Source organism: Hemitrygon akajei, chromosome 2 (genome assembly GCF_048418815.1).
Source record: "Hemitrygon akajei chromosome 2, sHemAka1.3, whole genome shotgun sequence".
In the NCBI taxonomy this organism is placed as follows: domain Eukaryota; kingdom Metazoa; phylum Chordata; class Chondrichthyes; order Myliobatiformes; family Dasyatidae; genus Hemitrygon; species Hemitrygon akajei.
The window spans coordinates 94873527-94888284 of record NC_133125.1 but is presented as its reverse complement, the minus strand read 5'-3'; the positions used below and the strand labels follow the sequence as shown (position 1 = coordinate 94888284).

Genomic DNA, 14758 nt, shown 5'->3' with positions numbered 1-14758 from the left:
GGGCCATGGACACTTATCCAGGAATTGATGAAGCTTTTTTCCCTCCATATCTGAAGGTCTCATTATGCTTACAATGCAGTGAAATGTGTGAACTCATCAATGATATGGAGATCCCACACTCCTTGCTCCAGTTCATGTAGGTCTGCGGCTACTGTTTCAGTGTATTCAGATGCCAATGGCAGACCAACCACAGGCTTGAGTTTGAGCTTTCTGAACACCTGGCATGTCTCACAGCCATCAATTACCTGCTTCAGAATGGAAAAATACTCTGCATCTTTGTTCCCTGAACTCCTGAGCAGTTTCTGAAGTCTATCAATAGAAGCCTGTCTAAACTGCTTGTGAAGTTCAATCAACATTCTGTGCCTCTCCTCATCTTATGGTCTTGTTTTGTGAGACAGTTAGTTCTTCATTCTCACGTTGATTCTCTGTAATGTCTATATCTAGATGCTCACACAGTAATGTCCAAGGCTAGTGAGCTTAAGCGACACTGGCTGTTGAAATACCATTGCTCGGTCATTCTCCACGTCCAGTAATGCTCCTGCTTTCTTTAGGGAAAATTTATTCAAGAGTAATGGAATGTTCACTGGTACCACTTCTGTTTCGATGTAACATTTTGTCTGCCCCATTTTTGCAGGAATTTTCACTCTTTGGTAGAATGTACAATCTTTCCATTTCCATACTTGAATGGTTTGTAACTGGATGTATCTGTGTTCATCAGTTTATGCACTTCATCCTGGTTCAGTTCACTTACACAGCTTTCAAGCCGTTTTTCTCCACATACTGTATCAGTAACAGCAGATTCTAGATATTCTATCAGCAAAATCTCTGCACTAGTAAACGATATGATATGGCGCTCTTCTACATTTTCAGATTTGTTATTTCCTTCAGTCAGCTTAACTTCTTCGATCTTGTGTGGACAATTTCTTGCCCACTTTGACAAACCGCACATTTTGTTCTCCTGCTGTACTTATTTAATAGATTTGTGCCAGGTAGTAGTATGCTCGTCTGGTCACTCTGAGACCTATGCTTGCTATACTCTTGTTTCTGCTTAGTGAAGTATGGCATTTCCTGACTCAAAATAATTCCGACTATTGTCTTGGTGTCCCTTCCTCCAAAAATCCTCTTCAGTAGATGCAAAGGTAAATTCTGTACATGCAGTTAACACCAGCTGTCTGTCCTTTATGTCTAGACATGCAATATCCAACAGTTTAAAAGTTAATACTATGTCAGGAATTTCCATTTTGTATTCACGCATGCCACTGTAATTTTGTTCAAAATCAATAATATATTCAACTACATATCTAGGATTTTCTCTGGAAATGTTGTCAAAGTTTGAATATGCCTCATAAATCCAATCCTTTCCAGCACACCTGTGGCTGTACCCCTTAACAATAAGTACTCCTGTTTGAGTACTGTAGGGGGAGACAGCCTACCTGGGGGAAGAGGCAGTGGCCGCGCCTCTGGCACAGAGTCTGGCCCTGTGGCTCAGGAGGGTAGGGAAAGGAAGAGGATGGCAGCAGTGATACGGGACTCAATTGTTAGGGGGTCAGACAGGCGATTCTGTGGACGCAGGAAAGAAACTCGGATGGTAGTTTGCCTCCCAGGTGCCAGGGTCTGGGATGTTTCCAATCATGTTCACGATATCCTGAAGTGGGAAGGAGAACAGCCAGCAGCTGTGGTACATATTAGTAGCAACCACAAACACAGGAAAAGGGAGGAGGTCCTGAAAGCAGACTACAAGGAGTTAGAAAAGAAGTTGAGAAGCAGGATCACAAAGGTAGTCATCTCGGGATTACTGCCTGTGCCATGTGACAGTGAGTACAGGAATAGAATGAGGTGGAGGATAAATGCTTGGCTGAGGGATTGGAGCAGGAGGCAGGGATTCAGATTTTTGATCATTGGGAACTCTTTTGGGGCAGGAGTGACCTGTACAAAAAGAACGCGTTGTACTTGAATCCCAGGGGTACCAATATCCTGGTAGAGAGGTTTGCTAAGCTATTGGGGAGAGCTTAAACTAGGATTGCTGGAGGGTGGGAAACAAACTGAAGAGACTGAGGAAGAGGCGATTGGATCACAGATAGAGAAAGCTTGGAGACAGTGCGTGAGGGAAGATATGCAGGTGACAGAGAAGGGACATGCTCAGATCAATCGTTTGAGATGTGTCTATTTTAATGAAAGAAGTATTACAAATAAAGTGGATGAGCTTAGAGCATGGATCAGTACTTGGAGCTATGATGTTGTGCCATTACAGAGACATGGACGGCTCAGGGGCAGGAATGGTTACTTAGAGTGCCAAGCTTTAGATGTTTTAGAAAGGACAGGGAGGGAGGCAAAAGAGGTAGGGGCGTGGCAATGTTGATCAGAGATAGTATCACGGCTGCAGAATAGGAGGAAGACATGGAGGGATTGTCTACGGAGTCTCTGTGGGTGGAAGTTAAGAACAGGAAGGGGTCAATAACTCTACTAGCTGTTTTTTATAGACCGCCCAATAGTAACAGCGATATCGAGGAGCAGATAGGGAAACAGATTCTGGGAAAGTGTAATAATAACAGGGTTGTCGTGGTGGGAGATTTTAATTTCCCAAATATTGATTGGTATCTCCCTAGGGAGGGATTCAGATGGAGCGGAGTTTGTTAGATGTGTTCAGGAAGGTTTCTTGACACAATATGTAGATAAGCCTACAAGAGGAGAGGCTGTACTGGATCTGGTATTGGTAAATGAACCTTGTCAGGTGTTAGATCTCTCAGAGGGAGAGCATTTTGGAGATAATGATCACAATTCTATCTCCTTTACCACAACACTGGAGAGGGTTAGGAACAGACAAGTTAGGAAAACATTTAATTGGACTAAGGGGAAATATGAGGCTATCAGGCAAGAACTTGGAAGCATAAATTGGGAACAGATGTTCTCAAGTAAACGTACGGAAGAACTGTGGCAAATGTTCAGGGGATACTTCTGTGGAGTTCTGCATAGATACATTCCAATGAGACAGGGAAAGGAAGATAGGGTACAGGAGCTGTGGTGTATAAAGGATGTTCTAGTCAAGAAGAAAAGAAGAGCTTATGAAAGGTTCAAAAAACTCGGTAATGACTGAGATCTATAAGATTATAAGGCTAGCAGGAAGGACCCTAAGAATGAAATTAGGAGAGCCAGAAGGGGCCATGAGAAGGCCTTGGCAGACAGGATTAAGGAAAACCTCAAGGCATTCTACAAGTATGTGAAGAGCAAGAGGATAAGACGTGACAGAATAGGACCAATCAAGTGTGACAGTGGAAAATTGTTAATGGAACCAGAGGAGATAGAAGAGGTACTCAGTGAGTACTTTGCTTCAGTATTCACTACAGAAAAGGATTTTGGCAATTGTAGGGTTGACTTGCAGTGGACTGAATAGCTTAAGCATGTAGATATTAAGAAACAGGATGTGCTGGAGCTTTTGCAAAGCATCAAGTTAGATAATTCACTGGGACAGGAAGAGATGTACCCCAGGCTACAGTGCGAGACGAGGGAGAGAGATTGCTGAGCCTCTGGCAATGATCTTTGCATCATCAATGGGGGACAGGAGAGATTCCAGAGGATTGGAGGGTTGTTGATATTGTTCCATTATTCAAGAAAGGGAGTAGAAATAGCCCAGGAAATTATAGAGCCATGAGTCTTACTTCAGTGGTTGGTAAGTTGATGGAGAACATCCTGAGAAGCAGGATTTATGAACATTTGGAGAAGTATAATATAATTAGGAATAGTCAGCATGGCTTTGTTAAAGGCAGGTCATGGCTTACGAGCCTGATTGAATTTTTTGAGGATGTGACTAAACACATTGATGAAGGTAGAGCCGTAGATGTAGTGTATATGGATTTCAGCAAGGCATTTGATAAGGTACCCCATGCAAGGCTTATTGAGAAAGTAATGAGGCATGGAATCCAAGGGAACATTGCTTTGTGGATCTAGAACTGGCTTGCCCACAGAAGGCAAAGTGTGGTTGTAGACTGGTCATATTCTGCATGGAGGTCAGTCACCAGTGGTGTGCCTCAGGGATCTGTTCTGGAACCCCTGTTCTTCATGATTTTTATAACTGTCCTTGATGAGTAAGTGGAGGGATGGGTTAGTAAATTTGCTGATGCCACAAAGGTTGGGGGTGTTGAGGATAGTGAGAAGGGCTCTCAGAGGTTACAGCGGGACATTGATAGGATGGAAAACTGGGCTGAGAAGTGGCAGATGGAATTCATCCCAGATGAGTATGAGGTGATTCATTTTGGCAGGTCAAATATGATGACAGAATATAGTATTAATGGTAAGACTCTTGGCAGTGTGGAGGGTCAGAGAGATCTTGGGGTCCAAGTCCATCGAATACCTCAAAGCTGCTACGCAGGTTGACTCTGTGATTAAGAAAGCATACGGTGCATTGTCCTTCATCAATGGTGGGATTGAGTTTAGGAGCTGAGAGGTACTGTTGCAGCTACATAGACCCTGGTCAGACCCCACTTGGAGTACTGTGCTCAGTTCTGGTCCCCTCACTACAAGGATGTTGCCTGGATTGGGGAGCATGCCTTTTGAAGACAGGTTGAGAGAACTTGGCCCTTTTTCCCTTGAAGCGATGGAGGATGAGAGGTGACCTGACAGAGGTGTATAAAATGATGAGAGACATTGATTGTGTGGATAGCCAGAGGCTTTTTCCCCATGGCTGAAATGGCTAGCACAAGAGGGCACAGCTTTAAGGTGCTTGGAAGTAGGTACCCAGGAGATGTCAGGGGTTAACTTTTTTTTTTAAAAACGCAGAGAGTGGTGAGTGCTTGGAATGGGCTGCCGGCGACAGTGGTGGAGGCAGATACGATAGGGTCTTTTAAGAGACTCCTGGACAGGTACATGGAGGTCAGAAAAATAGAGGGCTACGGGTAACCCTAGGTAATTTCTACGGTAAGGATATGTTCGGCACAGCTTTGTGTGCTGAAGGGCCTGTGTTGGGCTGTAGGATTTCTATGTTTCTATGAAGGGAGCATCATGAAGCAATCGGAGGAGTACAATTGGAATTTAAAGTTTGAAACATAAGGCAACCTATTTGTTATCAAAAAAATGTAAAAGAAGGTGTAATTTGGTGAGAGGCAAGAAGAGGACATGAACTGAAATTTACAAAAGGCGAAGAATGGGGGTGTGGGGATACAAGGCAGGTGAGAGAAAGCAGTAAACTCAAGAGACCATTAATTTTCTCTCTGTCTTCTGAATACCACACAGTTACTCACCACAAACTGAATTGGATGACTATTGTGAGCTGAAGATAACCTGGAGTGTAGGTGTGAAGATGGAGGTGTTTGAAAATGATGTGGAATTCAAAGGAAGCACTGAGATATACTGTAACTATAGTAACTATAGAATTGTCCTACTTTGATCTTTGGCATATAAAAATGTCACATAATATTGGGTTACTCAGGCCTCTTCTTCCAGAGTTTCTCAAATATGATACCTGCTGCTTGTTTTGCTGAATAAAGACATCCATATCCACCAGCTTCAGTGTTCACAGTCACAACACCATAATAAGAATGTGCCAAAGTTCAAGTTCTAAGTACATTTATTATCAAAGAATGTATACTTTATACAACCTTGAGATTCGTCTCCTAACAGGCAGCCATAAAACAAGGAAAGCCAAAAGAACCCATAAAAAAGTATCAAACGCATTAAGTACAGCGAGAGAAAAAAAAGCAAATCATGCAAAAAGTAACTGCAAGCAAATAGCATTCTGAACTGAAGTCCGCAAAGAGAGTCCCATAGTTCAGCGCAGAGCCGAGCCATGATCCGAACTGGCCTATCACTTGTCTCAGGCCCTGACGCCCTGACCTTTTCAATCTGGCCTGGTGCCTAAATCAACATCCAAACATCAGATTCAATTGTCTCAAAATGCAGTGAGGCCAGGACCCCACTGTCATGATTATGCCCTGTGCTTAAATCTCTGACCAAACACAGTTTCCATCGCCTCGATGCTCTCTGGGGCTTGGATACCGACACTTCGATTCAGCCTGTACTTGGCTATTCTAATTTGGCCCCTCACTTAAATCTCTATCCAAACATCAGGTTCAGTCGCTTCTATACAATCTGGTGCCTGGATCTCACCGCCTTCAATCGACCTGCAACCAACCCCTCCGATCCGGCACAGCAGCTAAACTGATCGAAACTCAGGTCTCGATGACGGGCCTACTGTCTTGCCTCGGTTCTGCCACAATGTATTGCCTTCAAGTCCAAAGCGATCTTACAGACTATAACTTGCAGTAATCGTTTGCCAGAAAAATGTGATTAACAAATTATTTAGTTTTCTTTGTCTCATTATCCATCAGCCAGAAGTCAGTGAGGTTCACCCAGCACCATCTTAAACTGAATGTACAATACTGAAACTGATTTATACATGCAATATATAAAAGCTCCATTTTTTTTTATATCTAAAACACAGCTGGCTAATTTTTTTTCTAGATCTTGAGTTTTATAATTAGGAATAAACGGTCAACAGTTTGTATCACATCAATACCACTAACTTTTCCTTACACAATGCTATGAGCTGAAAGTATTTTAAAGTCATTTTCAGATGATTTTGTGCAGCTGTTCATCTTTGCAACTTAATTTCATAATTTCAAAATACCATGCAAAAAATTCACAAAACAGTGAATGATTAACCTTGACAGACATCCCACCTCTCCCAGAAGTTCCGGGAGTTTCCTGCATATTGATAGCAGCTCCCTGATGCCCGCAAATTATATACAATATCCCGGAAATCAATATTTTTGAGAGCGAGACAGAGAGCGAGATTGAGAAAGCGAGGCAGAGAGTGAGCATGATTGAGCAAGAGAGAGAGCGAGAGCAAGAGAAAGAGAGTGTGAGAGAGAGAGAGTGTTCCAGAAAAAGAAAATATAAAACGTACTTCACCCCAGTCTACACTAAATTGTACCCCTGCCTAATAGGGGTCAAAAATAATGACAGTGTTGCCCGCTGCACTGTTTGCAGCAGTGACTTTTCTATTGCCCATGGTGGGTTAAATCACTGTTGAGGTGAGTTTAACGGGTGTCATTCAATCATTAGCAGAGCTAACATTATTTAAACTAGCTGGCTAGCTGCTAAGGAGCTACTCTATTGCAGACATCCCACCTCTCCCGGAAGTTCCGGGAGTCTCCCACATATTGATGGTGCTACCTCCCTGAAATGAGTTTTTGCAGGATGGGATGTCTGCCTTGAATTCAAATCAAGAGCATGAAAACCTACCCTTCAATTTAACACTTAAAACAACATTCAGCACTTTTAATTAATTTAATGCCAATAATATGTGACACTGAAATTATTCAGAAATGACTAAACTACATTTTACAAAACTTATTGTGAAAAAGCAAACATCCTCATTCCAAGAAGATAAAGAAAAATTATTGTCCAATATTTTAATAGTTGCTGTACAGCAATGACCTTGTTGCAGAATAAAGGAGATACAGAGCACAGAATGCAAGTATGCAATTGTTAATTCACTAAAGAGTTTAAGAGACAGGCTTCATTCAATTGCTGTACTCAGAAGGAATTCTATTTACCACTGAGCTTCATCATTGGCAATCACTTCTGATAATGTGCTCAGTGAACCAATAAATGAACTCCCCTGGTCTGCACCATTCCTCTACTTCCAGCCAATCCAAAGTGAAGGCATTCTATATGAGAGCGCTATTGGAGATTAGTGTTGAGGTGACAAAGCCACTTCCATCATCAGCCATCAAACCAGTCAATTGCATGAATGTTCTCAAGGCTGGGTAATTTATTTTAGCAATGGAGTTCAGGAGACAAGGCTTAGCCACACATTAGTCAATGTTTTTCAGGCTCAGCAGTGATTATCAACCTTAGCTAGTGAAAAATACTCTATATTGAAAGCTGAGCATTGTCTCTGAAATATATGTATTCACAATTCAACCACTAAATCAAGAAATTTATTCTAAAGAACCAATGATCACATAGATTAAGGACTAGTTTCTACTCTTTGTTAATAGATTTGAATTTCCTCAATTTCTTCCAAAAGGTGATAGGCTGTGATACAAATACCATTCCAAAGATTCCCTATAATTACAAAGCAAAGTCCCAGTTTCAAATAATCTATTGATCAATGATGGATAATCTATAGATAATCCCATCTTCACTAGGACCCAACCACCAAGCATGCAGTATCTTTACCTTCACCTCACTCTCTGTTTTCCACAGGGATCGCCCTCTCTGAGATTCCCTTGTACATTCATCTCTCCCCACTAATCTCCTCCCTGGCACTCATCCCTGCAAGCAGAAACGCTGCACCTGCCCATTCAGCTCCTCCCTCACCTCCCTTCAGGACCCCAAAAAGTCCTTCTAGGTAAGGCAACACTTCACCTGCAAACCTGTTCGAGTCGTCTACTGTATCCAGAGCTCACAATGTGGCCCCCTCTGCACAAGACCATAAGAGAATAAGACAACTGGAACAGAATTAGGCCATTCAGCCCAGTGAGTCTGCTCCGCCATTTCATCACGGCTGACCCAATTTCCCATTCTCCTGCCTTCTCCCCATAACCTTTCACATCCTGTCTAATCAAGAACCTATCAACCTCCACCTTAAATACACCCAATGATCTGGCCTCCACAGCCACCTGTGGCAACAAATTCCACAGACTGAATGGGTGTCCCTCTATTACAAGGGTTTCCAACCTTTTTTATGCCAAGTACCCTGACCATTAACCGAGGCAAAGACTGGAAAGGATGCTGTTTACCTCAGGATGGGAACCCCTACTCTAATACGAGACTGAGCCCTCTAGTCCTAGTCTTCCCCACCATAGGAATCATCCTCTCCATATCCACTCTATCTAGGCCTTTCAACATTTGCTAAGTTTCAGTAAGATACCCTCTATTGAAACCCTCATTCTTCTCAAACCTAGAAAGTAAAGAACCATACCATTAATTGTTCCTCATACAATAGGACTTTCTTTCTTATGAACCTCCGCTGAACCCTCTCCAACTTTAGCATGTCCTTTCTTAAATAAAGGGCTCAGAACTGCTCACAATACTCCGTGAGGCCTCACCAGTGCCTTATAAAGCCTCAGCATTACATCCCTTGCTATTACATTCTAATCCTCTCAAAATGAATGCTAACTTCACATTTGCTTTCCTCACCACCAACTCAACCTGCAAATTAACCTTTAGAGAATCCTGCACGACTCCAAAGTCCCTTTGTGCCTCTGATTTTTGTATCTTCTCCACGTTTATAAAACCTGTGCTTTTATTCCTTCTAGCAAATTGAATGACTATACAGTTTTGACACTGTATTCCATTTAAAGTTCAAAGCAAATATATTATCAAAGTACATATGTCACCATACAACCCTGAGATTAATTTTCTTGTGGGCATACTCAATAAATCTACAGAATAATAACCATAACATAATCAATGAAAGGCCACCTAACTGGGGCATTCAACCAGAGTGTAGAAGACAATAAACTGTGCAAACACAAAAATAAGAAATAACTACAATAAATAAATAAGCAATAAATTTCAAGAACATGAGATGAAGAGTCCTTGAAAGTGAATCCATGGGTTGTGGGAACATTTCAGTGAAGTTGAGTGAAGTTATCCCCTTTGGTTCAAGAGCCAGACAATTGAGGGGTAGTAACTATTCCTTCTTCCTGATGGCAACAGCGAGAAAAGAGCATGTCTGGCTGGTGGGGATTGTGGGTGGGTCCCTGATGATGGATGCTGCTTTCCTGTGACAGAGTTTCTTGTAGATATGCTCAATGGTTGGGAATGTTTTACCAGTGTTAGACTGGGCTATATCCACTACTTTTTGTAGGATTTTTCATTCAAGGGATTTGGTGCTTCCCTAGCAGGCTGCGATGCGGCCAGTCAGTCAATTTACTCTCCATTACAATCTATAGAAGTCTGTCAAAGTTTTAGATGTCATGCCAAATCTCTGCAAACTCCTCAGGAGGTAGAGGCAAGTTTTTGCCACTTCTTTGCTCATTCTCCTCATTTGTCCAAGTCCTTCTGCAGCCTTCCTGCTTCCTCTACACTATCTGTCCCTCTAACTACCTTCATATCATTCACAAGCTTGGCCACAAAACCATCAATTCCAGCATCCAAATCTTTGATAGACAGCGTAAAAAGAAGAGGTCCAATGCCACACACAAAGTCCTAGAGGAACTCAGTAGGCCAGGCAGCATCTATGGAAGAGTACAGTCGACGTTTCAGGCAGAGACCCTTCAACCTGCTGAGTTCCTCCAGCATTTTGTGTGTTTTGTTTTTATGTCCAGCATCTGCAGATTTTTTCTTGTTTATCCCAACACCAACTCCCTATAGAACACCACTAGTCACTGGCAGCCAATCAGAAAAGAGTCTTTTTATTCCAACTCTTTGCCTCCTGCCAATCAGCCAATGCTCTATTCATACTAGTTTCTTTCCTGTAATACCATGGACTCCTATCTTGTTAAGCAGCTTCATGTGCAGAACCTTGTCAAAGGCCTCCAGAAAATCTAAGAAGAACATCCACTAATTATCCTTTGTCTATCCTGTTTGTTATTTCCTCAATGAATTCCAACAGGTTTTTCAGGCAAGGTGATCCCTTAAGGAAATATGCTGACGTTGGCCTATTTTATCATGTGCCTCCACTTCATTAACAATCGACTCCAACATCTACCAAACCACTGAAGTCAGGCTAACTGGCCTATTACTTCCATTTGTTTCTGCTTCACTCCCTTCTTGAAGAGTGCAGTGACATTTGCAACTTTCCAGTCCTCCAGAACCATTCCAGGATCTACTGATTCTTGAAAGATCATAACTATTGCCTCCAGAATCTCTTCAGCCACCTCCTTCAGTAGTCTATCTGGTCCAGATGACTTAACTGCCTTCAGACCTATCACTTTCCTAAGAACCTTCGTAATTGCAAAAGTACCCAATTTTGCCCCCGGCACTCTCTTAAACTTCTGGCATACCACAGTGAAGAGTAATGCAAAATACTTATTCTGTTCATTTGTCATTTCCATGTCCCCCATTACTACTTCTCCAGTGTCATTTTCCAGTGGTCCAATATTTACTCATAAATGTTTATTTATCAGAAAAATACTTCTGGTATCCTCTTTGATATGGTTGGCTAGCTTATCTTCATATTTAACCCTCCCCCATGTCTTTTACTAGTTGCCTTCTGTTGGTTTCAGAAGTTTCCAAATCCTCTAACTTTCCACTCACTTTTGCTCTATTATATGCCCTCTCTTTGCTTGTATGTTGGCTTTGACTTCCCTTTTTAGCCACAGTGGCATCATCCTGCCTTAGAATACTACTCCGTCTTTGGGATGCATCTATCCTGTCCCTTCCGAATTTCTCCCGGAAACTCCAGCTGGTCAACTTTGAACAGATCTTCTCTCTTGCCTCTGTAATCCCCTTTACTCCACTGTAGCACCGGTGCATTTGACTTAAGCTTCTACTTATTATGAATAGGGGCTCCAAAGGTTCCTTGATCTTAAGCTCCCTAATCAAATCTGGTTCATTACAGAACACTCAGCCCAGAATAGCAGTTCCTGTAGTGGGCTCAACCACAAGCTGATCTAAAGAGCCATCTTGTAAGCATTCTACAAATTCTTTGTCTTGGGATCCAGCACCAACCTAATTTTCCCAATCTACACCAAGACTATCGTAACATTGCTCTTTTGACATGCCTTTTCTAACTCCCATTGTAATTTAAAGTCAGCATGCTGTCTACTGTTTGGAGGCCTGTTTTTAACTCCCACTGGCATCTTTTTACGCTCGCAGTTTCTACCTCTCCAGTGTCATTTTCCAGCAGTCCACTATTTACTCTAACCTCTCTTTTACTCTTATTTATCTGAAAAATACTTTTGGTATCCTCTTTGATATGGTTGGCTACCTTATCGTCATTTTACCCACAAGGATTCTGCATCTTCCAATCCTGCGTCACTTCCCCCTAAGGAATGGCAAAACCTGATGTAGATTGGGGACCACTTCGTCTAGCACCTTCACTCCATCCACACAATGCAGGATTTCCCAGCGGCCAACCCTTTTTTAATTTCAATTCCCATTCCCAATCTGAAATGTCAGTCCATAGCCTCCTCCTCTCCCACCATCAGGTTAGAGGAGCAACAACTCATATTCCATAAAAGATAGGTTCCAACCTGATAGTAGGAACATTGATCTCTCCAAATCTCGGTCATATTATTCCCTTTCCTCCTTCCTCAATTCCCCTCTCTGGCCTCTTCCCTCTTCTCTCCACCTGCCTCTCACCTCCCCCAGTGCCCTTCTCCCTTCCCTTTCTCCCATGGTCCACTCTCCTCTCCTATCAGATACATTAATCTCCACCCTTTAGCTTTTCCTAGCTTCTTACCTCATCCACCTTCAACACCCAATTGGCTTCACCTATCACGTTCTAGCTTGTGCCCTTCCTCTTACCCCCACCTTCTTAATCTGGCATCTTCCACCTTCCTTTCCAATCCCGAAAAAGGGATTCAGTCCAAAATATTGACTGTTTACTTATTTTCATAGATGCTGCCTGACCTGCTGAGTTTCTCCAGCATTTTGTGTCTATTGCTCTGGGTTTCCAGCATCTGCAGAATCTCTTGTGTTCATCTACAGATTGCAATAATTTGGCAGAGCATTATAGAAAGACAGAAATTGTAACAATTAAACCCATCATCAAACCAACATATTCAGGGGGAAAAAAGGTCATGAAAGGAGTTAACTGGTGCCAAAAGTATGAATTGATTCAAAAGGTGGTGATTAAATTATGAAAAACCTATCAAAACATAATAAATTACTTGATCGCCCCTCCTTCTAAGTCTGCTTTCTTGAGCTCTACTTTTCCATGCAAGAACGTCAACACTTTCAGTGTCCACCTGAAGTAGGAAATTTCATAAGGTCTCAATTGGTACACTAAGGTTTTCTGACCCAAGTGTACATTCTACATCTCAGCAACATTAGTATAACATAATAACATCTTATATTGGTACCTATTTTCAAGGTTATTTGCCCTATTTCAATGATGCTGAATTGCATTGTAGATTGACAAATGAAGTGGGTGCCAAGATGTCAACAAAGTAAGCAACTCCAGAGAATAAATCTTGAAAAAATTAAATCCCCATCTAAAACTGTGCAAATATAAATAGAAATAAATAGCAATAAATAACAAGAACATGAGATGAAGAGTCCTTGAAAATGAGATACCTGTTTCTGGAAACATTTCAATAATTGGACAATTGAAGGTGAGTGTAGTTAGCCCCTTTTGTTCAAGAGCCCAATGATTAAATGCTCTTGAACCTGTTGGTGTGAGTCCTCAGGCTCTTGTACCTTCTACCTGATGGCAGCAGCGAGAAAAGAGCATGGCCTGGGTGGAAGGGATCACTGATGATGGACGCATGATGTATTACCATATGTGTTAGGCAGCAGAAATAAAACATTCATTCCAATACTTTGACATTTTAAAACTGTTCTCAACAAAAAAAGTCACTGAGTGATTATACTAAATTCTATGCTTGACACTGGATCAACCACTGATGGTCTTAAACATTGATTTCCTTTAAAAATTCTGCAAAGATCATGGTAATAGGATAATTAAACTTAAATTTATGATTTCAAATCAATTCCATCAGTTTTTTTTTGTTGAAACCTACAAATGATTTTTTTTGTTAATGAAATATATCTCTAAATGAAGGTGATAAAACTGATTTAAATAACATTCTTCTTTCACCCTATGAGGAAGGTAATACCAAGGCAATAGCTGTAATCAAAGGCAATATAATGATATATGAACCAAAATAGTGTCTTTTGAAATCATTACCATAGGCAATATCAACAACACAAATTCAAAGTGAAAAATTCCATGCAAGCCAGTAGATTAGTTGTAAACTTACTGGAAGGCAGGTCTTTACTTTTGGGAATATGGAACTGGTCTCGAAGATGTTGCAGTTCATCTTCTTGATCTAAATGAATTGCAAGCTTCTCATCAGTAATACTGCATCCTAAATTAGAGGCAGCACATTCCAAAATCTCTTTTGGGAGTTTGCCAACACATCGATCCATGATCAGTAACCTGTAATCAGTCCAAAAAGTAAAGTTAAAATTTGTTATTGATGCAATGTAAGTAGTCATTTAAATAACATTTGTCCTTAAAAAGCCTCCACAGTATAGAATATGATGCATGCTTGAACTATTTCTCTGAGGTTCCCACAAGATTACAAGAGGAGGAACGATCTTTACAAAGAGCCAAATGGCAGCTCAGCACAATGTGAGATCTCTGGAATATGTAAAATGATCCAAATGCACCCATTCTACCTACTGAGACAGGAACTTTCCAGCAAGCCTGCAGGAAACATTATACTAGGTTTTGCCCATAGTTTCCAGAGAAGTCAGGATTGCATCTGGGGCACCAGAAATGTGAGGTAGCAACTCCAGTAGCTATAACACTCTGTAGCACTGATATTAACTACTGTTACCTCATCCAATAAAAGGCCTACCATCTCATCATCAATAGTATGACCATAAGACATGGGAGCAGAATCAGGCCATTTGACCTATCAAGTCAATTCTGCCATTCGATCATGAGTGATGTATTTTGCCTCTCAATTCCATTCTCCTGCCTTCCTCCATGTACTCTTTGATGCCCTTGCTAATCAAGAAACTGTCAAAGCTCGGTTTTAAATATATCCAGTATCTTGGACTCCACACCATCTGTGGCAATACTATGACTAATAACTTTCATTTGCATGTTCTTCAAAAAGACCAAGAATATCTTGAG

General features: G+C 41.4%; 1 protein-coding gene across 4 annotated transcripts in view; it reads right to left on the bottom strand.

Moving 5' to 3' along the window:
- kynu (kynureninase) overlaps positions 1-14758 on the bottom strand; it is a 257201-nt gene that overhangs the window by 202544 nt on the left and 39899 nt on the right. For all 4 annotated transcript variants that reach the window (XM_073025850.1, XM_073025843.1, XM_073025858.1 and 1 more), the window contains exon 2: positions 13875-14053. In XM_073025850.1, the coding sequence (XP_072881951.1) occupies positions 13875-14043 (169 nt within the window). In that variant the 5' untranslated portion in view covers positions 14044-14053. The remainder of the gene's footprint in view (positions 1-13874; positions 14054-14758) is intronic.